Source organism: Aedes aegypti, chromosome 2, assembly GCF_002204515.2.
Source record: "Aedes aegypti strain LVP_AGWG chromosome 2, AaegL5.0 Primary Assembly, whole genome shotgun sequence".
Lineage (NCBI taxonomy): Eukaryota > Metazoa > Arthropoda > Insecta > Diptera > Culicidae > Aedes > Aedes aegypti.
In genome coordinates, this window is record NC_035108.1 from 238,452,812 (window position 1) to 238,476,741 (window position 23,930).

The 23,930-nt window shown below is 35.5% G+C and overlaps 2 protein-coding genes and 1 long non-coding RNA gene across 8 annotated transcripts in view; 1 reads left to right on the forward strand and 2 right to left on the reverse strand.

Moving 5' to 3' along the window:
• Positions 1-6,653: 6,653 nt before the first annotated feature.
• LOC110675588 lies at positions 6,654-7,451 on the reverse strand. Its single transcript, XR_002499632.1, has 2 exons — positions 7,026-7,451; positions 6,654-6,963 (listed from the first exon to the last, which is right to left on the reverse strand). It is a non-coding gene; the product is annotated as an uncharacterized LOC110675588 (long non-coding RNA).
• Positions 7,452-11,741: 4,290 nt separating this feature from the next.
• LOC110674005 overlaps positions 11,742-23,930 on the reverse strand; it is a 31,949-nt gene continuing 19,760 nt past the window's right edge. For 3 of the 6 annotated variants that reach the window (XM_021844528.1, XM_021844529.1, XM_021844530.1), the window contains exon 6: positions 20,389-22,804. In XM_021844528.1, coding sequence (XP_021700220.1) covers positions 22,562-22,804 — 243 coding nt within the window. In that variant the 3' untranslated portion in view covers positions 20,389-22,561. Of the gene's footprint in view, positions 12,371-17,006; positions 17,364-18,578; positions 19,050-20,388; positions 22,805-23,930 lie in introns of those variants that run through there. The other 3 variants (XM_021844533.1, XM_021844532.1, XM_021844531.1) reach the window with 3 other exon arrangements.
• Positions 11,789-12,127, forward strand: LOC110675168. The gene has a single exon (XM_021839555.1). It carries the CDS (start codon positions 11,789-11,791, stop codon positions 12,125-12,127), a length of 339 nt encoding a protein of 112 aa, XP_021695247.1.

The window sequence follows — 23,930 nt, forward strand, 5'->3', positions numbered from 1 at the left end:
CCCTTCCGAAATGTCAGATAGGAACAACCCCAGTGTTAAAACTAAAAGCCCTGTGGTGTTTTTGTCGATTAAGCGAACGTCAAACATGACCAAAAGTGTCAAGGTTCATTTATGGACCCAATTTTCAAATTTAAGTTTAAATATGATGTAGCCGTTATTTGAGCGGAAAAAATTGCTAGAATAGTTGCAGTAACATGCTCTTTCGTGTCATAAAATAAAAACGAGATTTCATTAAACATTTTAGGACCCAATTATGACGAAAATCATTCTACCGAAATTTGAAGTGATTTGGTTGTGCACACGCCATTTGAAGTTGGTATCGAAATTACTGTGGAAAAGACAAACCTTTTGTATTCAGATCTTTAACTGCTCGTCATAATAATCTATGGAAAAATTAACAAACTCTTCTCATGTGAAATCTTCCCGGCTACAGCTTTGCCGGAGACCACATTTTGATGGAACGTAAGGATAATTTATTATTATTATGAATCCGGTAGAAATAGGGAAAAACTTTCGCGACTAATATTTGTGTTCATAAACATCGTAAGAATGCAGCGTCACACTAAAAAACTGATTTCAAAATGCGAGTCTCACTGGCACGATCCGGTTTGGTGTCGGCGCGACGATATTAGTAACAAAGTATTGCTGTGTGCGTTTGAAACGCAAATATCAAATGCGGTAATACCTAACGCGGTAAGATTTTTCACAAGGAAAGCGAAGTCAAAGTTTGGATTTCTTTGCTAGGTTAGCGGTGCTTTGGATCATGGTTGCTAAGTATCCTTTGATTGCTTTGTGTTACCGCATTTGAAACCAAGTTAGCCAAGGTTTGCACGTCAAACGCAAACAGCAATATAATCAAGCTAACATGATCATTCTATTATTTCCAGAGCCTTTTTGCTGTAGAATATAGTAGCCTGGATTACTTTTCTTCCTGTCTGACGAACAGCTGGTGAAGCATTCTACATGCAAACCCACTTTATAATGATGAATAACAATTTATCATGACATTCAATCAAAATACGGTCTTAGTTAAAGTCACAGCTAGAAGGAATTTATATGGGAAGATTTTGTTCACTTTTCCATATAATAGAGATAGAGGGCTGAACACAAAAGGTTGGCGTTTTCCATAGTAATCAGTAATCTCCATATAAACTTCAAATGACGTGTGTACAACCAAATCTCTTCAAAATCTAAATCGTTTAAGCATAGGGGAGCTAAAATTTCAAAATTTGAATGATTACTGTTTACAGTCAACTCTCCATAACTCGATATCGAAGAGACCATCGAGTTAGGAAGGTATCGAGTTACAGAACACAAAACCACTGCAACTACAATCCTAGGGACCATCGAGGTAGCCATGAAAACCAACTTTTATTATGGTTATCTAATTCGGTATCGAAATATCGAGTAAGGGAGAGTTGACTGTATTTTATTATACGTTGATTATGTCACGGTGCCCCGACAGGCCGTTATTATGAAAAAAAATGTCCATCGATACAAGGTCATTTTGCACCTCTGCACAGTGGCGGCCTTTCATACAAAGGTCGGAAAAAAACTCAAATACGTCCCAAGTTGCTTGATAATGGTAATCTATTTACTATTTTGGATACCTGATATCATCCCGTTGGAAATAACTGTAGAATTAAAAATTGGATTTTCTAGTGAAATTTATTAAAATTAAGATCTTTGATCCAATCGAATAAAAAGGCTTTTATTACAAAAAAATATTATACAGAACTTGTGTATAAACCTAAATTAGAGATACATATTTAAGTTCCTTGTAGTAATTTCAATAAAGTTTAAAACGAGTTGTGATACATTATACAGATTTGAATGATGAAATAGATATAGGGTAGGTGTACCAGTTATGGCCATAGTGGTTCCCTATTTCGCCATACGTGATATTTTGAATGCCTTTACATTTTGAAAAATCTTTTGTGTTTTAGCAGTAAATTAAAGAATAAATCTTGATGTTAAAACATTCAAAAAGATTAAAAATATAAAAGTTCTCCAAATTTTGCATATGGCCAAATAGGGAACCACTATGGCCATAACTGGTACACTTTCCCTATTATAATAAAAAATGAAAATGGAATTTTCACCTCTAGGGGCAAGAAAAACTATTGAACACTTTCTAATGTTGGATGGATGATTTGCTAGTTCATAGTGAGTGACTCATTTTCTCGAAACACTTCACATAAAACGAACGAAGTTTTGAAAATTTATCAAAATTTTGGAGGAAGATTGCAAACAACATTTTTTGCTACAAATAACGTAATGTGTTGAAATTTATGTTATTTTAGCCAAGTCTAAGGCTTAAGATTACGCCTTCAAATGAACGCCTAATGAGCCTAAATCGGTTGTGATTTCGTTGAGATACAGCTGTTTGAAGTTTGTTAAGTGCACCATAGTTGATGAATTTGAAGCAATCCAATTCTGCTGACTTTCCCGCACTTACGATGCTGTCAAAAATCGAAAACAAAACAGATCAAGCTCAAATTTTGAAAAATCATCACTCAATGGTATAGAAGTCTATAAAAAATATTTACACTGTGCTCAGGGTCAATTAAAAAAAAACATAGAAGAAATCTTGTTTTGAAATTTTTAATTTAAAAATTCAATATAAAAAGTTGGCCAAACTGTTTTCAACTAGTATATAATTGTTACCTTTGTTATAATTAGAAATATTTACAACTGACTTAATTTACCAAATTGGCATTGGGATTGATAATATGCAATGATGTTACTTGGGATATTACGCATTTCTTTCACCACTGGACTATCGCAGAAGTTTTTACAAGTGCGGAAATTCTAATAAAAGTGCGTGAAATCGAGTCGGTGTCTTCAGCGGCGTTATTCCTCACAGTCCAACAAATAAGTGCTCTGAAGACACCAACATGATTCGATGCAATCCCGCACTGTTATTTGCATTTTCGCACTTATGAATCCGCACTTCGCAGTCCACACAATATTACCGTCTTCTTTTTAAGTCTATGATATTACCTGCCACAGCTAGATTTCCGTTACTGAGTCGAATGCGACCTAGAATTGATAATAAAGCAGATTGACGATAAATTCTATTAAAACGATGTAAATGGTAAAGTAAATGGTTTCAGGTATAGAGAATGGAATGGAACGTAAATAACACGGCACCGCTCAAACGTCAAATGTTGAACTCGTGCATCGGTGCATAAGTCAAAAGTTTTTAAAGAGAAGTATTCTAATAAAAATCGAAAGATTCAAATAAAAATCATATGAAATTTTATACTACCCATAGGGTGCAGAGCTACTTGGGCACTTCCAGGATTCACTTTAGTATGGGGGGTTTTCTCGGCCGAATCGTCTGAAACTTTGCAATGAGAAACACTTTAATACGACGCGTATTTTGGCATAATATGAGCTCAGTAGCTTTCAAAAAACCCTTCTGCCGAAGTGAATCAAAAATGCCAAGAATAGGATCCGGCTCTCTAACATTTTTGTTGGAAATTGTGATCGAGTTTTGATTAAACTTGAAATTATTTATGTTTGAAAGAATTCATTGAACACTACAGTTAAAACCTTGTTAGTTTTCGTCCATAGAGGGAAAAATTATTCGAATAGTTTTCTTTACTTACGATAAATTGCTAATCGTACCTGCCACACGATATACCTACGAATGCGAAAATGGCAGCTCTGACAAAGAAAGCTCTCAGTTAATAACTGTGGAAGTGCTCATGAGAACACTAAGCTGAGAAGCAGGCTCTGTACCAAAGAGGACGTAATTCCAAGAAGTAGAAGAAGAAGAAATTGCTCATAATTATTCATATTCTTCCACCATTCTTCGCCAGTTAGCTTCAGCGGATCTCGTTTTGTAGGATCTCTAATCGCGTTGAAATTTATTGTAGCTGTCGCGCACGACATTTTGCATTTTTCATCGCAAGCTGCAAGTGCATATTCTAGTTGTCATTCATCAAAATTGCAAAATACTTATAGTATCGATATTATTTTCTCCCCGCGAATAACAATACATGTTTCAATTTAAAACAGCAGAATGTTCAAAAACTTGAACGAACTCTCAACGCAACACGTTCCTCCCTCGATCGAGCGAATAATGGAAGACTTGAAAACGATCTGCGTAGAACATAAGCCATTAGGGAAAATACGCTCCTTCGACACCAGCAACGCAGAAGAGCCCGATATCGAGGATTGGTGGAAGGTGTTCGAAACCTACCTGGAAGATCACGATCAGTTTCACAACATGAAAATCGACATCGCGAATCTGAAGATGAAACTTCTGGCCACACAAAATGAACTGCAAGAAGCAAGAGACAACATTCAGCGACAGATTGACGAATATATGGAGAAAATAAGCCTAACTATAATGTTTCTCATCATACAACGATAAGAAGAAACAAAATACTAACTATAAAAAGCTGAAATCTGTAGATGGGGGGAATGCTGATTCGGATTAAATTAATTTATGTACAGTTGAATCGTTTCCATGATGTTTATTTTTACAGATTTATGATTTTTCATATTTCAGCACTTTATGTGATATTGGTAACATTAAAAGTTTGTAAATATAGTTAATACTTCTGAAATAAAACACATTGGTCTTAGTTCTTAGTATCGACCAACGATCTTAGTTGTGTACCGACCAACGATTGGCGCTAGCCATTTGCACCGATAGTCTGCAAAATTCCAATAATTTTGAACATTTGATGCCAAATACAATTAACTACAACACACAACAAAACTATCGAAGTAAAAGCAGTGCGTTTGCATTTTAGTCATGATATTTTGCAATGCAGTTCCGTTCACCTGGAGATTAGTGACTTCATCGTGCTTTATATGTTGTTGTAAATTTAGTTAGTAGGAATTATCATCGACCGAATTAAAAAAAAAGGTTTGATAGCGTTCGATACTTTGAATAACTTGATAGCCCTACTTGTTTTTCCTCTTCTAGAAACCCTTCTACGGTTGATTGGGCCTTAATCGACTCTAGCCACTTTTGAAGCCAACTGGTGCGCTTTGCGAAAGAGAATCACGTGATTAATGAGCTGAAATCGAATTCATGTTAACTTCTGCGTCCCTGAGTTCTCTCGTGATGTAGGGGTAACGCGCCCTATTTAGTGAACAGGGAGTCGTGAGTTCGATTCTCACCGAGAAGATGTGTAACTTTTTCGCAAATTTCACATCAATTTGCCCAATTAATCCAGTTGCAAAGTATATGTAATGTTTAGTTTTTCGGTAGTTGTTATACCTCCACTCGGCTGGTTAAGCCGTAAACCATGAATCATAATTAAAAAATGATTACTCATGCTGATTTTGTCCCTGTTACATTTCAAATATAACATGAAGCGATTCTCAAACCTATCAGCTCCAAATTCAATTATTTTCGAGCCGATTGAAATACATATGAAACATACATTGATAGTAATCTTGATGTTATCATTTCTTTACAAAAAAAAAACATGCTATTAACAATGCTCTCGAAACATTAACAAATTTCATTGTTGAAGCAAGAGGCATTGCAATTCTAAAGTGTGAAGTAAAATTCGAATCCGTGACTATAGACGATGATCTTAAACTCTTGATCCGTCTTAAAAATGAGAAGGCAATTTCCTCGCACTCGAAAAAAAAAGAAATTAAAAAACGATTGTCTCAATTAGCAACAAAAATTTTTGAAAATAAAATTTCTCAATTGGACCCTGGCTCTAAGCCCTTTTGGAAATTATCTAAAATTTTGATAAAACCTCAGAAGTCAATTCCGGCCTTGAAAGAGGAAAACAAATTATTACTAACCAATTGCGAAAAAGCTTCAAAACTTGCTATGCAGTTTGAAAGCATGCACAATTTTAATTTAGGACTTACTAGTCCAACTGAAAACCAAGTTTCTCAGGCGTTCCAAAACATTCCCAATCAAGAGAAGGTTTTCGAAAATTCCGACATGGATATTCGACTACTCATCAACTTTTATAATTTGATTCATTCCAACAAATCTAAAGGCTATTCTACTGGTCTTGCTCTTCTAGACATAGAAAAGGCATTCGACAGTGTTTGGCATAAAGGCTTGATTGTATTTTTTTTATCATTATTTGTGTCACGTTTATCTCGTTCGCACTTTTGTTTTTTATCTCAATTCGGCTGGTGAAAATTAGATTCGGCGTATGGTGCTATGCCACGTGCAAATGTTCTGTGATAAAAGTGCTATGCCATGCGCAAATGTTTTCAAAGTGATAAAAGTGTTTTTTTTTTTTTCGGAGATCATATCTGAAGATGATTTCCCGCATAATTATGAATCATATTGATACCATTCCCCAGAACATCCACAACTATTTCCGACAATAACCACACAATTCCACAAATAATCCAAAGTAACAATAAAACGACAGTACCCCGAACAGTTTTTACAGTTTGTTAAATGGTAATTGGGAAAATTACAATGTGGGAAATAGGCGGTTAAGTTATGTTACCATTTAAAAACGTCGATTTTCTCGAACAAATTTTTCGAAATATGTTAATGGAAATGGTTGATATACCATCCAGAATTTCGGTGTCTAACACTATGGCGAACAGTTCAGGAACAGTTGGACAGTTTCCTAAAAAAAAATATGGCGGGGGTTGCATTGTTGCATCGCAAAATTTCTCAAATCTTGATAAAAATTATGAAATCTCACTGTCCTCCAATAAATCATGTTTTATTATCAAACAAATTATCCTCACTACAAAAAGTGTGCTGTTCAATGCAACTGTAAATATTTCGCATTCTTAGCACTGCATAATTTCTAATACCGGTTATGTGGCGAAGTGAAGTTGTAGCTTTGCTGCTGCTTTGTAGGCTGGATCGTACTTTTTAGCATGATTTATGTCACTGTTTGTTCTCGAATCTGTTCCTCGTCTAACTCTAGTTGCTGGTGGAGGCAGCGAAAGCGGTAGGCTAGCTTCATTTTGCATCCAACAGCTTGCTCGAGTATCGCGATCCTGTTGAAAACACAACATTGCATAGGTCGCAGTTTTATAGAACTTTTAAAAGATTTACTCACCAGCGCTATAGTTTAACCAGATCACAATTAAATTTCGGGAAACATATACTTTTACAGGCAATCAAAACTTCGATTAGAAATACGCAACTTAGTGATTTTTGTTTTGTTTTGTTTTTTTTTTTCAATTGCACAAATGCATACACGCTTAAAAAACATCACTACGATTGTTGAAGTTGCACAACATATTTGAAATATTTTTTTTGTTTTCACGATTTTAATCAAATGTATCGAACATAATCAATTTTACCGTATTTTTTTATCTAAAATAAAACTCTTTTACGACCAAATTGTTATGAAAAATTATTATATCTTTGTACGAAACATACACTACTAATTGGTTACTTTTAAGCGTGCCTCTACCATTCGGCAAACCGTGGCCTTATACTTCAACTATTTCGCACGAATTTAAACCCCCATATAGTTTCACAATGCCACGACAAAATTAGATACTGTTACAATTTGATATGCATTACTCAAATGATTTTTTATAATCTAAAGCATCAGATTTATTATTGTACAACAAGAAAGCTACTGTTTGTGAAACATTAACCATAACAGTTGAAAGAATGTTACTGTATGGAATGTACGGCGAACAGGGATTGAATCCTGAGAAAATTGAGAGAATCTCTCACGTATCGCTCTCTGTAACTATCATAATATGCTGCACATTATGAGAGACTGTTTATCGTATTCTGCTACAAGTTTGAGCAGATTGGGGGGATAGTAGTGCATGATAAAACCACTCTAAACATGCTCCAAGCCTGGGGGACACTGTTGTTATTGGAAGTTCGTGGATTGTTTATCGTGCCAGTAAAGAAAAACACCTATCCCCAACGGTAAACAAGCGAGAAAAATGGATTTTATCATCGCTCTCTCGTTGGGGCTCTCGCTCGCTGCTTCCATTTATCAGACTTGTTACACCTTGCGATACAATGACGATCGTGGACCGCAACAGATGGGATGTTTTTCTTTGCTTGCTTTGATCGTGCTTCATTCTCAAATGAGAGCGAATTCTGCAACGCCTGACGGCGAATTGTGTTTTTCTATGCGGGTTGTGGAGTCTTGTTTTTCCTTTACTTTTATTCGATTTGCTTGCGTTTTGCTCGAGAGTTCTCTATGATGGCTTCAGCAATTGAATTCGTTTTTTTATCTCATGTATGTGTTAAGCGTGTTGATTCAAAAATCAAAGTTTTTTGTCGATTTTTCGTGCGGTGCGTGCATTTTGAGGGGCAGTGCTGAGTTACGGCTCACGCTTTTGTTCATTATTAGAGGAGCGACTGATTGCAGAGGAGTTTCGAAAAAAGAATTTGGTGAGTTTGTTCTGACCAGCAGTGCATGATCACATTTAGAGATGTACCGAATATTCGGGTCGAATATCTCGATTATTTTGATTTTGCCGAATATTCGGTCTGCCGAATAATGAAATCTGTTATTCGGCCGAATAGTGACCGAATATTGCAATTTTAGGCAAAACTTTCCGTTTTACGGTTCAACGAAAAGCTACCGCAGCAATCACATCACTGATTTATGCTGCTCAATCATCAGTAGGCTTCTATGATACCTTGGATACCCTCTTGATGATTGTTGTTTGTTGCTATTTTACATAGCGTTTTCCCTTTCAAGCATACTATGATTGAATTTTTTGCTTCAATGATAGAATGATTCCAAAGCCTGCGGTAGAACTTTGACAGCTGCGGTAGAACTCTGCGGCTACCGCAAACTGGAAAATTTTCTTAACAACCGTAATAATATTCTTATAAGAATTGAGATATTGGCGAAAATTAAGTTGTGTTCGTGCGTAAATTTGTCATCTTCTCGTTTTCTCGATTATGGATAACGCTATCGAAGTAGTCAAGGTGATTGTAAGTATATAACTAAGCTATTTTTTTAATAAATTAACCCTAAAAATGATTCAATATTCATGTTAATCAATGTAGAGTTCATAGAACATTGTACTCTTTAGAATCACAGGGAACTGATATATTTTTTCACAAAAGTGTGTACGAAAATCGTGGTGGTCGCTTTTACCCCGTGGGTGGGCGGTTTTACCCCGTCGCTAAAAATGAGATGAGACATCACTTTTTCAGACTTCAAGAAATTAATAAATGTTTACAAACACAACACCTGTGATATTTTTTGATCATGCCTAAGGCTTTGAAAAACGACATGCTACGTCGGAGAAGGATTCATTGGTTCGTGATTTTGACATATGAATTAAATTGCTTAGGCGGGCGGTCTTACCCCGTCTTCCCCTACTCTTCCACGATTCTACTTCAAAACCGCTTCAGCTAATCTCTTTTTGTAGGATCTCTAATAGCGTAGGAATTTATTGTAGCTGTAGTTCCTGTTCCAATAGCATTACGGCGTAGGCAAAGCAAAAAAAAATTAAAATCGTATTTAAAAAAAACTTATATTTTTACTTTATAGAATGGCTGTCGATTAATTCCAAAAAGGTCTTAATTCTTCATTTAGTTTATTCAAAAAAAAAAAAAACAAAGTTTCTCTACTATAGGAACAATAGGTGTACTATAGGTGCAAGAGAGCTAGAATGTTAAGCAAAAAATCATTTTTGAACAAAATCGAGCTGTGAATCAATGGTACTTAGATAAATAGCTCCTGATCTTCATGTCAAAAAATATGTTGTAACGATTTATAGGAAAACGGTCGTAAAAAGTTACTAGTGCGAATATAGGGGACTGTCTACTAAGGGAACACCGGCCCTATGCGATGTATTTGCTCCAATTAATATGAAGCACTTCCAGAAGCCGGATGAGAAATAAAGCGACATATGAACTTAGTTCCTAAAAAAGTTAAATGGATCAAAACTGCAATCAATAAAATACAAATCCCTTACTTTATAAATATAAATCCTCAGAACTTTTGATTTTTGTTTTTTCTTCACACGGTTTCAAAAGCTTAAAACGATCATTCCGATCAATTCTTCACCGTGGAAGCTATACCTATTAAAAACTAGGTGTTATTCGACAGAAATTAAGGGTTTTATTCGGCTGAACATTGAGTCATTATTCGGCCGAATATTCGTTTGGCCGAATAATAATTTCTCAACTATTCGGTATACGGCCGAAAGCCGAATAGTGCTTCACGCTACATCTCTAATAACAATGCGTAAATATTAAGTATTTGTCGGCCAGAACGTTTACCGAACGTATCCTATTCCATCAACACTCCACAACATCCCGTACCTAATACCTATGCGAGGTCGTAGAGTTCTCTGCATCTTTCTTAAGTAGGTGTTCAATCAACTATCCTTTCCCATTCTTTAGTTGATATATTTAACAAATGTATTCAATTAGCATATTTTCCTGACAAATGGAAAAATGCTAAGGTTGTTCCAATTTTAAAACCAGACAAAAATCCTGCAGAAGCTTCTAGCTATCGTCCAATCAGTTTGCTTTCCTCCATCAGTAAACTTTTTGAAAAGGTCATTTTGAACAGAATGATGGCCCACATCAACGAAAATTCAATTTTTGCCAATGAACAGTTCGGATTCCGACATGGATATTCGACCACTCATCAACTTTTACGTGTAACAAATTTGATCCGTTCCAACAAATCTGAAGACTATTCTACTGGTCTTGCTCTTCTAGACATAAAAAAAGCATTCGACGGAATAACCATTTATCATTGGCAACATTAATCGGAATGACCCTCCTCGTAAAAAAAACGAATCAACATTTATCGGTGGAACATTTTTAATGCATGTGCACTTATATTATTGCAATTTTAGGCAAAACTTTCCGTTTTACGGTTCAACGAAAAGCTACCGCAGCAATCACATCACTGATTTATGCTGCTCAATCATCAGTAGGCTTCTATGATACCTTGGATACCCTCTTGATGATTGTTGTTTGTTGCTATTTTACATAGCGTTTTCCCTTTCAAGCATACTATGATTGAATTTTTTGCTTCAATGATAGAATGATTCCAAAGCCTGCGGTAGAACTTTGACAGCTGCGGTAGAACTCTGCGGCTACCGCAAACTGGAAAATTTTCTTAACAACCGTAATAATATTCTTATAAGAATTGAGATATTGGCGAAAATTAAGTTGTGTTCGTGCGTAAATTTGTCATCTTCTCGTTTTCTCGATTATGGATAACGCTATCGAAGTAGTCAAGGTGATTGTAAGTATATAACTAAGCTATTTTTTTTAATAAATTAACCCTAAAAATGATTCAATATTCATGTTAATCAATGTAGAGTTCATAGAACATTGTACTCTTTAGAATCACAGGGAACTGATATATTTTTTCACAAAAGTGTGTACGAAAATCGTGGTGGTCGCTTTTACCCCGTGGGTGGGCGGTTTTACCCCGTCGCTAAAAATGAGATGAGACATCACTTTTTCAGACTTCAAGAAATTAATAAATGTTTACAAACACAACACCTGTGATATTTTTTGATCATGCCTAAGGCTTTGAAAAACGACATGCTACGTCGGAGAAGGATTCATTGGTTCGTGATTTTGACATATGAATTAAATTGCTTAGGCGGGCGGTCTTACCCCGTCTTCCCCTACTCTTCCACGATTCTACTTCAAAACCGCTTCAGCTAATCTCTTTTTGTAGGATCTCTAATAGCGTAGGAATTTATTGTAGCTGTAGCGCATGGCATTTTGCATTTTTCATCGCAAGGTGCAAGTGCATATTCTAGACGTCATTCATCAAAATTTCAAAATACTTACAGTATCGCTATCATTTTCTCCCCGCAAATAACATTACTTGTTTCAATTTAAAACAGCAGAATGTTCAAAAAATCGAATAAACTCTCACCGCAACCCGTTCCTCCCTCGGTCGAGCAAATAATGGAAGACTTGGAAACGTTCTGCGTGGAACATAAGCCATTAGAGAAAATACGCTCCTTCGACACCAGCAACGCAGAAGAGCCCGATATCGAGGATTGGTGGAAGGTGTTCGAAACCTACCTGGAAGATCACGATCAGTTTCACAACATGAAAATCGACATCGAGAATCTGAAGAAGAAACTTCTGGCCACGCAAAATGAACTGCAGGAAGCAAGAGACAACATTCAGCGACAGATTGACGAAGATCTGGAGAAAATTAGACTTACTATTAAAAGCTGAAATCTGTAGTAGTAGTAGGAAGGCTGTTTCGGATTAAATTAATTTGTGTACAGTTGAATTGTTTCCATGATGTTTATTTTTACAGATTTATTATTTTTCATATTTTAGCACATTAAATGGTATTGGTAACATTAAAAGTTTGTAAATATAATTAATACTTCTTGAGTAAAATACATTGGTTTTAGTCTTAGTTATAAGGGTACACATGACCAACGATTGGCGCTAGCCATTTGCACGGATAGCCTGCAAAATTCCAATAATTTTGAACATTTGATGCCAAATTAAATAAACTATAACACACAACAAAACTATCGAAGTAAAAGCAGTGCGTTTGCATTTTAGTCATGAGATTTTGCAATGCAGTTCCGTTCACCTGGAGATTAGTAAAACTAATGTGTTGACTTCGTTGTGCCTTATATGTAGTTGAGAATAAATTCAGTTAGTAGGAATTATCATCGATCGAATTGAAAAGAAGGTCTGATGGTGTCAATCTTACGAATAACTTGAGAATGTGGTGTGATCTTCGTGTAAAAATCATGCATCCATGGCAAACAAGAACATGAACATTTTGGAGATCATGTTTCATCTTACCTCGCTGAATATGGTCTACAGCAGCGTAATGTATAAAATAATTATTGACGTATTGCTTTCCTTGTCCCGATTAATAGTTGTATAACTAACAGGATATCGTACGTTTAATAAATTACAATTACAATTACGTAGGAAGTTTTTTATGTAATAGGGGCCTAATGTATTTTTGATTAAGAAATGCAACATCGGTTGCCAAAATAATGAATGTCAAAAGCTTCGTATTTTTTACGAAAAAACTTGTAAAGCCAGGAATCGCTCCAAAAAATTTTGGTCCAATATTATATAAATATAATAATATATAAATATCCAGAAATTGCACTTTTGATTCACACAGGATTTTTTTTAACAGGTCACTCTGCATTTCCTCAAGGGATTTATTCATTAGACTGAAGCAAGTTTTGAAGTTTTTGCTCCCCTATACCTAAACGGTGTAAATTATGTTGGAAATCATTCTCCAAAAGTTGAAAAAGTGAACTTTTCCGCTGAATTATATGACGACGTCATAAAGGGCTGAACACAAAACGTTGGCTGTTGGGGCCTTCCTTAGCCGAGTGGTTAGAGTCCGCGGCTACATAGCAAAGCCATGCTGAAGGTGTCTGGGTTCGTTTCCCGGTCGGTCCAGGATCTTTTCGTAATGGAAATTTCCTTGACTTCCCTGGGCATAAAGTATCATCGTACCTGCCACACGATATACGAATGCAACAATGGCAACTTAGGCAAAGAAAGCTCTCAGTTAATAACTGTGGAAGTGCTCATAAGAACACTGAGCTGAGAAGCAGGCTCTGTCCCAGTGAGGACGTAAATGCCAAGAAGAAGAAGAAAAAATGTTGGCCTTTTCCGTAGTTATTTTCATTTAAACTTCAAATGGCCTGTGCAAAGCCAAACATCTTTCAAATCATTTCAAACTTTGAGAGGATGCATCAGTCTAATGTTCATGGTATTGTGTGCTTCATGGAAGGAATTCACACAAGTTACGATTTTTTGTACTGTTATCCGGAGTAACATCAATCATTGATAAGTTTTTTGGATATCTTTTAATACAGTCATCTCTGCGTCAAGAAAGCCAAGTTTTTTTTCCTTTTCGGGTCGCGCGCCTTTTTTTTCTGTGTGCTTTTATATAGCCGAGCAAACGAGTAAGGCTGAGAGTGGATTGTGGCTGCACAGTGAAGGATAAAGGATCAATTGGTGAGCTCGTTTCATGCTACTATTTCTAATCTATAAAATAGGTATGACTGCACATTTAATCGTTACAATTGTGGGACGTTAATAAGAATTTTCAACAAACTATGAATTGTTCGTCACTGTGAGTGTCGACACAAACTCTGATTCATGAATTATTTATGTTTCACATTTTTTTTATTTTCAGAACACCCCTTTTTACCATTATTTTTGTAATAAAAAAAAAAAACTTTGAATGGTTCGACACTACAAGTGTAGACTTGCGAAAAGTTCACTTTATTCAACAAACTTTGGATGGTTCGCCACTGTAAGTGTCGACATAAGAATAAGAGTGTTCTTTGATGTTTCAACCAATCAAGTTTTTTGTTTCTTTTCAAATAAGTAAAATATAATAACACATGCTTTCGTCCTGACAGCTGTAGGAATGTTACATTTAGGTATTTGTTCAACAAACTTTGAATGGTTCGTTCGTCACCTCAAGTGTCGGCATAATTTTCCACTACATAGAAATTGTTCATATCAAATGAAAATACTACATTTACAAAAAAGGATGTATATATCTCACAAATCATTATTTATCATGGTCTAATCGCTTATCAAAGCGAATCCTGTGACCCAACGATCCTTCCCATTAACAAACATCCCTCCCAGTAACCTTTGTGGAGATGCAGAGGCAAACACGGTCTCCAAATAGCAAAGGTTACACACTAACATTCCTTCCCCCAATCCCACCTGACTGCAAGGACGTGGCCGGCGCCGTTATTGACCCTGTATAAATAGAGGCACTGAATTATGCACATTGAAGAAGATTATGGCCAATCCCAGCCAAACTTCTAGTTGATTCTTTGTGCATTTTCACTGACTTCGGTCAATCACGGAATAGCAACCATTGATATGTGTAGTCAGTCTAAGCTAAGCTAAGCTAAGCTATCTTTTAATACAGTCATCTCTCCCTTACTCGATATTGAAGGGACCATCGAGTTAGGGAGGTATCGAGTTACAGAACACAAAAGCAGTGCAACTGCGTTCCAAGGGACCATCGAGTTAGCCATGAAAACCAACTTCTACTATGGTTCTCTAACTCGATATCGAGATACGGAATATCGAGTAAGGGAGAGTTAACTGTATTTCCATTTGAAAATGCTTCACTATTAGTTGTAGTTTCATAAGTGATGGGAAAGTATACTGCCGTGAATCGCAAGTCAGTCCCATCTGCAAAAGTAGGAAAAATGGGTTGTGAAATTTCTGAATTGAAACTTGTTTTCTATACGAATATTCAGAAAAATTCAGAGGATTGGAACATGTTCAAATCTTAGTGCAACTTTTACAATTTGCTTAGCACTACGATATATTTACGAGAAAAATATAAAGATGATCAAAACACGGTTTATTTTTGTGTTACACTGTGTGGAAATCTGTAGTGGGACTGATATGCGGTTACTTTGTAGGACAATTTGACCTGCTGTTTTTTCCTTATTTTACCGAACAAATCTTATTATATCATTAGTGCAGCTAAAAGAGCATTGCAAGATATGCTGAAAACTGAACTGAACTCAATTTTGACGAAAATGCAGATGGGACTGACTTGCGATTCAGGGCAGTATAGCTCCTGAGAATTGTGGACAAAGAATTCCTAAAAACCTCTGGGTCAGGTAGGGTAAAAATCAAATAAACTTCCTTTTAGAACTCATTTATCATTTAGAAACAAAATGTTTTCAAACAAAATAAGAATAAACCTTTGTATTGAGTTACGAAGGACCAGAGTATTTAAAAAATAGAATTAACGTAGAATAAGATTAAGGCCTCCAGAATATTCTGAAATATTGCCATAATCAAAACAGGTTGATAAGTTATTTTTTAGCGATTGATGTCTACGTTTACAGCTCTCACTAAGCCTTAACAGACGTGTCCACAAATTTTGACAAGATATTGGATATTGGAAGTTATCAAAATTGTCGAATTCAGGACCCTATGATCTACCAAATCTACTACAGTCTATACTAACCCATAATGACCTGAATTCCAGGACGATTTGGATGACTTCCAATATCCAAAATCTTGTCAACATTTGTGGACACGTATGTTAAGGCTTAGTGAGTATTGTAAACCAACAAACGTAGACATCAATCGCTAAAAATAACTTATTATCCTGTGTTGATTATGGCAAAATTTCAGAATATTCTAGAGGCCTTAGTCTTACTCTAGGTTAATTATAAGTTTTTAAAATATCCTGATCCTTCGTAACTTATTACAAATGACGTATCTGTTCACGTTTGGTATAAAAACATTTCATTTCCAAATGATAAATGGGTTCTAAAAGGAAGTTTATGTGATTTTTACCCTACCTGACCCAGAGATGTTCTGGAATAGCTTTGTCCACAATACTCCGGAGCTATACCTTCCCATCACTTATGAAACTACAACTGATAGTGGAGCAATCCTCAAAATTTCTTTAAAGAATGTGGAGTTATGCTCAAATACGAGCAGTTTGAATTTCGTTTGTCAGCCCCGCAGCCTACGGGTTAAAACGAGTACCGTAACACGGTTAATTTTGATAGTGCGGAACCTACAACATACTAAACGAAATAACATTTTCTGTTAATCAGTTAAGCAAACTGAATGCGAAAGTTATAGTAGTTTACGGAACAAGTTACAGAATGATGATTTTTACAGCACGAGTCGTAAATTTATCCTACGAGGCTTGCCGAGCACTGGTTTCAGTTGCGTAATGACTATTCCCGCACAGCATACTTCAGTGTAGGAAAGTAGGCCGTTTCATGACAGATTGGCGTGATGAAAAACTGCCTATTACGATTAGAAATTGCAAAATAGTAATTTATGGAACAAGTTGCAGAATGATGAATTTTACAGCAAAAGTCGTAAATTTATCCTACGAGGCAATTACTCGCTTTCATTATCAATGCTAAAATATCTCGGATTTCACAGTGCAAGTGTAAAAATTCCAAATTATAAAACAAACTTCGATTTCCTTTCCTTTCTGGCCTAGGTACTTTCTCAACTGGGACTGAGCTTGCTTCTCAGCTTAGTGTTCTATGAGCACTTCTTCAAGTTTCCGACAAGAGTATTTTGTTGTAAGAGTTTTTTTTTATTTCAAAATTAAATCGTGAAATACAAAAGCCTTTTTTTTTATTTATAGATATGGATAAATAATTCTACAAGATATACGATTACACCCTAATAGTAAAGCTTGAAAGTCAATATTAAATACTATGATTATTGTGCCCGAAAACGGAACACATTTACCTGTTTTATTTTATATATTCACTCTATACTAATGATTCATTTTATTTATTACAAAAGTAGCATTTGATCCTAGATGCACACCAACTACACACGATGTTCTTGGATGTTATCATACACTCGATACATGTGTCCAATAGCCGGGGTCAGTATGCGTATTGAAAATGTGGGTCGGTTAGGGTCGCACAACAACTGCAGGGGTAGCCTATAAGACAATCCGACAGAAAACACAACGCTCCGATAAGACACTTTACAAGTCCCAGGTAAATAATTTCCATACTCTAATTTGTTATTAGCAAGCACCACAATTTAATAGATTAATAAATGTTGTATTTGATAGTTATTAATTATAATTTATATAAGTACATGCTTTGTGCCAGTCTACACAACATTTTATAGTGTAGTAAAGTGTAACGGAAGGACCCTAAAAAAGTTTTATTTTTTTCAATTGTTCCGCACAAAATCAGAAGGAGTGGTCCATAAACCATGTGGTCAAAGCATCTCAATCGAAGTTACAGGCGGTATTGGGTGCTGTCCCCCTACTTTTCTGGACCCCCAAAAATAGTTTTTAAGCATCGAAACCGTTTAGGACTGCTGCATTCTTGGTTAGTTCGGTATTCTTTAACTAGGAGGCGCTAGTGAACATCAACTTCCTCCAAGTGACAGTTTGTTGATTTAAGCAGACATGCAGCGTACTATGCACTTGATACTTGATTCAATGTGCAACTTTGCTGAACTGATAAGTCTTCCGAATTTTCAGTATCTTGAGATATATATTTAACATAATAACTAACATATGAGCTTCATACAGTAACATTTTCTGAGCTAGCGCCATCATACGGCGAAATCTCCAACTAACCAGTATATACTATACTGGCATTGTCCCTGTTGCAAACTCCACTGAAGAAAGTTTAACTTTATATATACCTGTTTCTGAGATATAATTTGAATTTGGTGCAGAAAACGTACTACTTTCATGAAAATGGGTCTAAAAATGATTTTTCAAGGTAAAGGTTGGTTTGCTACTGACAAGAAAAGGAATCGCCTATCTCGATGCGTGGGAAATTTCTTCCAAGAAATGGTCCAGAAAAGCACATTTTTCTGATCGCAGTACGCAGTTGAGAAGAAATGTCATTTCAAATGGGGCTCTCTGTAGGAAATTTCTTTACCCATTCAATCAAGAAATTTCTTTACTTTTCTTGAGCGAAACAGCATACTTAGCTTAAAGGAACAAAAATCATGCACAAATAAAAAAGCACGCGGAAACTCACCAATATTCACATTTGCTTAAAGTGAAACATCTCAGATGGCCGTCACAATGGCCGATTTGTGTCCCTACTCACGTTTTCAAAGTCACTAAACTGGAGAAATATTAGGCGAACGTTCCTAATCTTCTTATTTTAAGCTTTCTTCTAGTGCACAAAACAAAAATAAAAAATTCACTGTTGTTGGATGTTGCCTTCGCGAGATTAGTGCCCATAAATCGGAGTGAAGCATTGCTTATCGGAGGAAACGCCATGTCGGCACCTAATTTTGATTAATTTTGTTTGTATGTAATGTTTTTGTTTTTATGAAAATCATTAATAAGTTTATCCAAAATATGAAATTATTTGCTGTGCTGTGAGTTTCACCAACCTGCGTGATCATAAAAACGTTGGCCCCCTCCTTTGGCAGTAACTGTGAATCAAACATGTTCCATTTAACAATAACTAGTTCCGAATCATCATAAAACTTAAATGCATAATATTAGCACCCAGGGAATTCGTTCCAAGAATTTAAAAATATTATACATCTGCCTTTGAAAGAAATACTTTATTGAACTTTTAATATGCAGCAGAATGTGAACCAGAAATGCTTGGCTGGACTCCGAAGGTGAAACTACGTAGGAAACCTACAAGAATAGTAGAATATTTTTAATGGTAAACTTCGTTAGAAATCAACACGGGGTCGTGTAGATCTAAAGCAAGTATTAATCTACAGTTCCCTGATTGTTTTCACCCAAGCATTAGAGTTTTACTAAAAAAAAGTTCTGAATTAATAACCTATCAATCAACCTTGCTTGATGTTGGAAGAATAAAGTACAAATATCATGGTTCACAATTTTGATCGAGTATTTAAAAAGCCATAAATAAATTATCCAACCAATCATCAAAGATATGGTAGGTGTTCCAGTTTTCGCCACCCTCAGAAAAAATATCATTGTTTTTCTATTGAAAATTAGGGTGGTGAATACTGGATCACATGTACCAGTATTAGCAATGTTTTTAATTTCGGTTACTGAATTCATTACCTACATTAATTTATTATGGAGGGTGGCGAATTCAGAAACACCATGCCGAAATCTAGTACAAAAGAGCTAATCTTTTAAAGAAAATGTTTTTTTCCTATTATTTTTGTAACAAAATTTTGAGGTTTTAAGAATGTTACCACGTTATTTCGAAATGTTTTAATAGACACTAAACAATTTATGTAACAAAATTGAAAAAAAAAGTGTAGGAATGCCTATGTGTGTCGTAAAACGGTATGTAATCAGGGGTGACGAATACTGGTTCATCTTCACTATAAAATTCCAGTTAATCGATTATCGTATCACTTTTTTATGTTAAGTATGACCCAGTTTGGTTTAAGTATGATTTATCGATATCGCCACAGCCCTAGTTATGAACATAAATCTATAACAAAACGATTTTCCTTGTCTTAAATTTGAAAAAAAATGCAACAGCTAACAACAATTAAATTCTTCAAAATTGAAAAACAAAAAAAAGAACCTTTCGATAGAGTGTGTGAGATTATGTAAGTAAAGAACTTTATCCAACAAAAAAAAACTGCTTATCTACTGTGAATCGCATAAAAGTTGTAAATTTATACAAATAAAAACTTTGAAATGCGATTTACGGCAGCATTTTTAGTAAAACGTGATGGGTTTAAAGTTATTATTATTGCCTTGGTTGTTGTCGAAAGAGTAAAATATGTAAAAAAGTGTTGCCATTCTAAACAGTTAATAACCCGAAAAATTGATATTATTTCAATAGATATAAAATGAAGCAAACAACCCTTTATAGCGACAGAATCCGTGTTAGGAAGAGGAAAGTTGTTGGGCGAAATGAACAGAAATGTAATTCAGTTATATTAGCAGTGGTGCTGATAATGGAAGGATGTGCGTTTTCGGAATTAATTGTACACGTGAGTTTATAATAAACAATAGTGTTTTATTAGCGACTGTTTTGCCGTTAAATGGACTTATCAAGAACTATAACGTTATAACTGGATATATACTACAGTTCAATTGATACTAACTATTAACTATGAAACATACATATATTTTTTTTAAATTCGAACATATTCAACAAATTAACATATTTCATTAATGAGCAGCTGTGTACTGATGATACAGTCATAATATTTTTGGACGGAATCTTGTTTCCATTAAGTACTCTGGAAATAGTCGAGCATATAATGCTAAAAGTCTACAGTTCACAAAACATTTCGGTTGATTCATTCTACTGCTTGTATAAGACACAGTGGATTTGGAAAATTTTAAGAGTTAATGAGATTCTCCTCATAAGTCTAAAATTCAAAAGTATGAGAGTATTCTATTAGTATCTTCTTTTTTTTTTTTTTGAAAAGCTAAATGGAGGATTAAAATTCAATTCTATTGTTCCGATTGTATTTTATTATCGTTTTTTATTTTATATATTCATGGGTACCAATTATATTACATTATGTATTTATATGAGCTCACTTCTACAAATCTTAAAATTCATGTTACTAATTTTCTCCACTGCATATTATACGTAGATCGACTAACATTGAACTACCATGGGCGTTTTTGGATACAAGTTATCCACAAACAATTGTAATTTTATAGTGAAGCGTACTGTGTTCATATAGTTTGTAGTTAAGACACGAATGGTTTCTTTAAGTACGTTAAATAGTTTTAAACCGTGATGTTTGAAGTACGTTTATGCTATAGTGAAGCTGATTTTTCGATTTTGTTTTAAATACATTAGATAAAATAACTTTTCTATCTTTTATTCTAGATACTAAGATTTATTGAATCCTCTGTTGGTCCAAATGTGCTTCAGTTCAGCTCACTAAAACACTTTGTTATGTATTATAAAATTAGTTAATATGTTTTTAGTGAAACACCAAGGCACCTTACGCAGTGTATCCAATGTGCAAAATCACGTTACAAAACCATGGCAAACCTTCTACCACCAAGCCAAACTAACTACATAACCAGATATAAACGGACATAACACTTTGATATTTTACTTTGCATATATGCTCTGGATAGCAATCGTCTTTTTCTTAATTTTCTTATGGATGAGTAATAATGTCTATCATTAACATTATGGTTATATAAAAGGGATGCTATTTTGTATTTTTATGTTCAATGAATTTCAAGTGTAGTATTGACCAAATAAAGATTAATGTTTCTTCTTTTAGGGTAGATGTACCAGTTATAGCCATAGGGGTTGCCTATTTCATAAAAGAAATTTAAAATGTGAAAGTTATTGAACTAACACATTTTTCAAATAGGGAACCACTGTGGTCATAATTGTTACACTCTCCCTACCTCAGGAAATATGTACACTGGAAAGAAAAAATCATATAGAATGGCATCTATTATGATCAAATACTGATTAAAATTATTATTCACTCTGTAGGTTTTAATTCAATATTATCATTGTTCAGTATCAATAAAAAAAAGTGTATTTTTAAACACAAAAAATTAAGTACATAAATATGGGGTGGAAATAAAGAAAATCATTCCTCAGAAGGGAGAGTAAAAGAAAAAAAGATCAGAGATAGTTTTTTGCGGTAAAATTCAAATAGTGTTATGTCCGTTTTGTGCATCCATCACCGAGAGAAAACACTAGCACAGAATAACGACTTGCCTTGAGGTTTGCACTTGAGGTGGAATTCAATATACTGACAAGGACACTGAAACTGACGACAGTGACGAGCAGGTTCGACGGACGTTACATCAAGCAATCCACGCATCGTCTCGTTACCCCACCTAGAGGCGTAACGCAGCAACAGCAGCAGTCCTCGTTCCTGTAACAAAGCATGTTAATTTCTTTTTGTTGGTATATTTTGGGCTTGATGGCAATGATTTAAGTTTGTATATGTAAATTTCCTAATTATTGGCTTATTCATATTCTACTTTATAAGTAGATTTTGGTAAGTTATCTACAGAATGTGTATCACCCTCCACCGATATTCGATATTTGTTAGATTTATAAATTATCATTTTGAGGCACTGTATGTTAACACGTTTGTACTAAATGTTAGTAAGTTTTTCTTAAATTGTACAGTATGCTTCACTTTAGTTCAATTTACTTCGAAAATTGTTCTGTTTGGCGCTTGATGACTTTCATTCTTTTTCTGTCCGAGGTTTCAAAATTGAAATCCTAGTCTTTGTACTCGCTGACGAAGTGATGCACAACAAACTCGAGGGTCGTCTTTTGGTTTTTTATGTAAAAGAATTTCTTCCGCATATTGACAAGGGCAGTAAGCAGTTGGAATGTGTCTAGGTGAGGACACGATGCCGTTTTCTTCAATGGTCCAGTCCAGGCGCCTCCGAAGGTAATCCTTACCCCAACGCTGCAGATAACGTAGGAAAATTTCTTCTGCTCTGCCCTAAAGGTTGCATTATGTTACATGGAAGTTGACTATTAGATTCAAACCTTAATGAATAAACCAAATATTCCTATTATCTGAATTTTTGGATTTTTGCTCAGTTATTAAAAAAATACACAAACCAAGTACATTCCTCCCTCGACTTTTGATTTGTACAAAATCTGGTTCATAAACAGAATGAAGTACGCATTGACGCAAAATCGTACCTCGATAGTTAAGCACGGGTCTCCGCATAACGCCTTCAAGCACAATATTGAACAGCAGGCACGAAAGTCTATCGCCCTATCGTTATTTGTAGTTCCCTGCGAAATTCGAATGAACGGAATTGTTTACTGTCTTGACTCTTTGTGCCTGTACCAATCGCGCCTGTCTTGCTTCCATCTTTTAACTGCCAGAGTATCTCGCGTCCATCCGTTAAGATACTCTCAACCTTATCCCATTGTAGGGTCAAAAGCGACGAACGAAGAGCTGGCAATCGACGGTATCCCGAATGTTGCCCTAAAAGTAGCAGGCAATGCGGATCCGAACATGTTCAGATCTGCGATGCAACGCTGCATAAATCAAGGAATCTTGGATGTATGCAGGCTTTATTTTGCTCATCTTGATCTGATAGATGGAGCGACCTCGTACGCTCACAACAATTATGAGTCTGCATTCGATGTTGGTTGAATAATCAGTGGCTGAGAGAGAGGAGAGAAACGTTGCCTCTACCCAAACGCACATCTTCCATTTGACAGCTCTAGCTTACTGTGAAGCTCTGCAAACCCATCATCATTGCTTTTGGGATGAACTGAGGTTAGTTTCTCCGTCAATGCAAGAGCATGATTTTGCTTTCCTCTTTGCCCTTTTGGGCAAAGAGCTACAAAGAGACAACGAAGAGCTGTCTGGAAATGCTCTTCCCCGAACTGAGAAATGGGAAAAAATGCTCTCCCCCTAACTGAGAAAGGGAGAAAATATTTTCTTTATCTTTTAAGCACTGAGGTTGCCAAAACAAACTCTTTACCACTGTGGGAATGAAAATATGCAAAGACAAAAGTGTAAACTCTTCATCCCACAGATCAAATACGCTCAGTTTGTGTGTGGGTAAAATCGCTTCTCTTTTGTAGTTGATCATTAAAAAGGGGAG

Coding starts and splice junctions, on each gene's coding strand:
- LOC110675168 (XM_021839555.1), top strand. CDS start 11,789: ATGTTCAAAAAATCGAATAAACTCTCACCGCAACCCGTTCCTCCCTCG.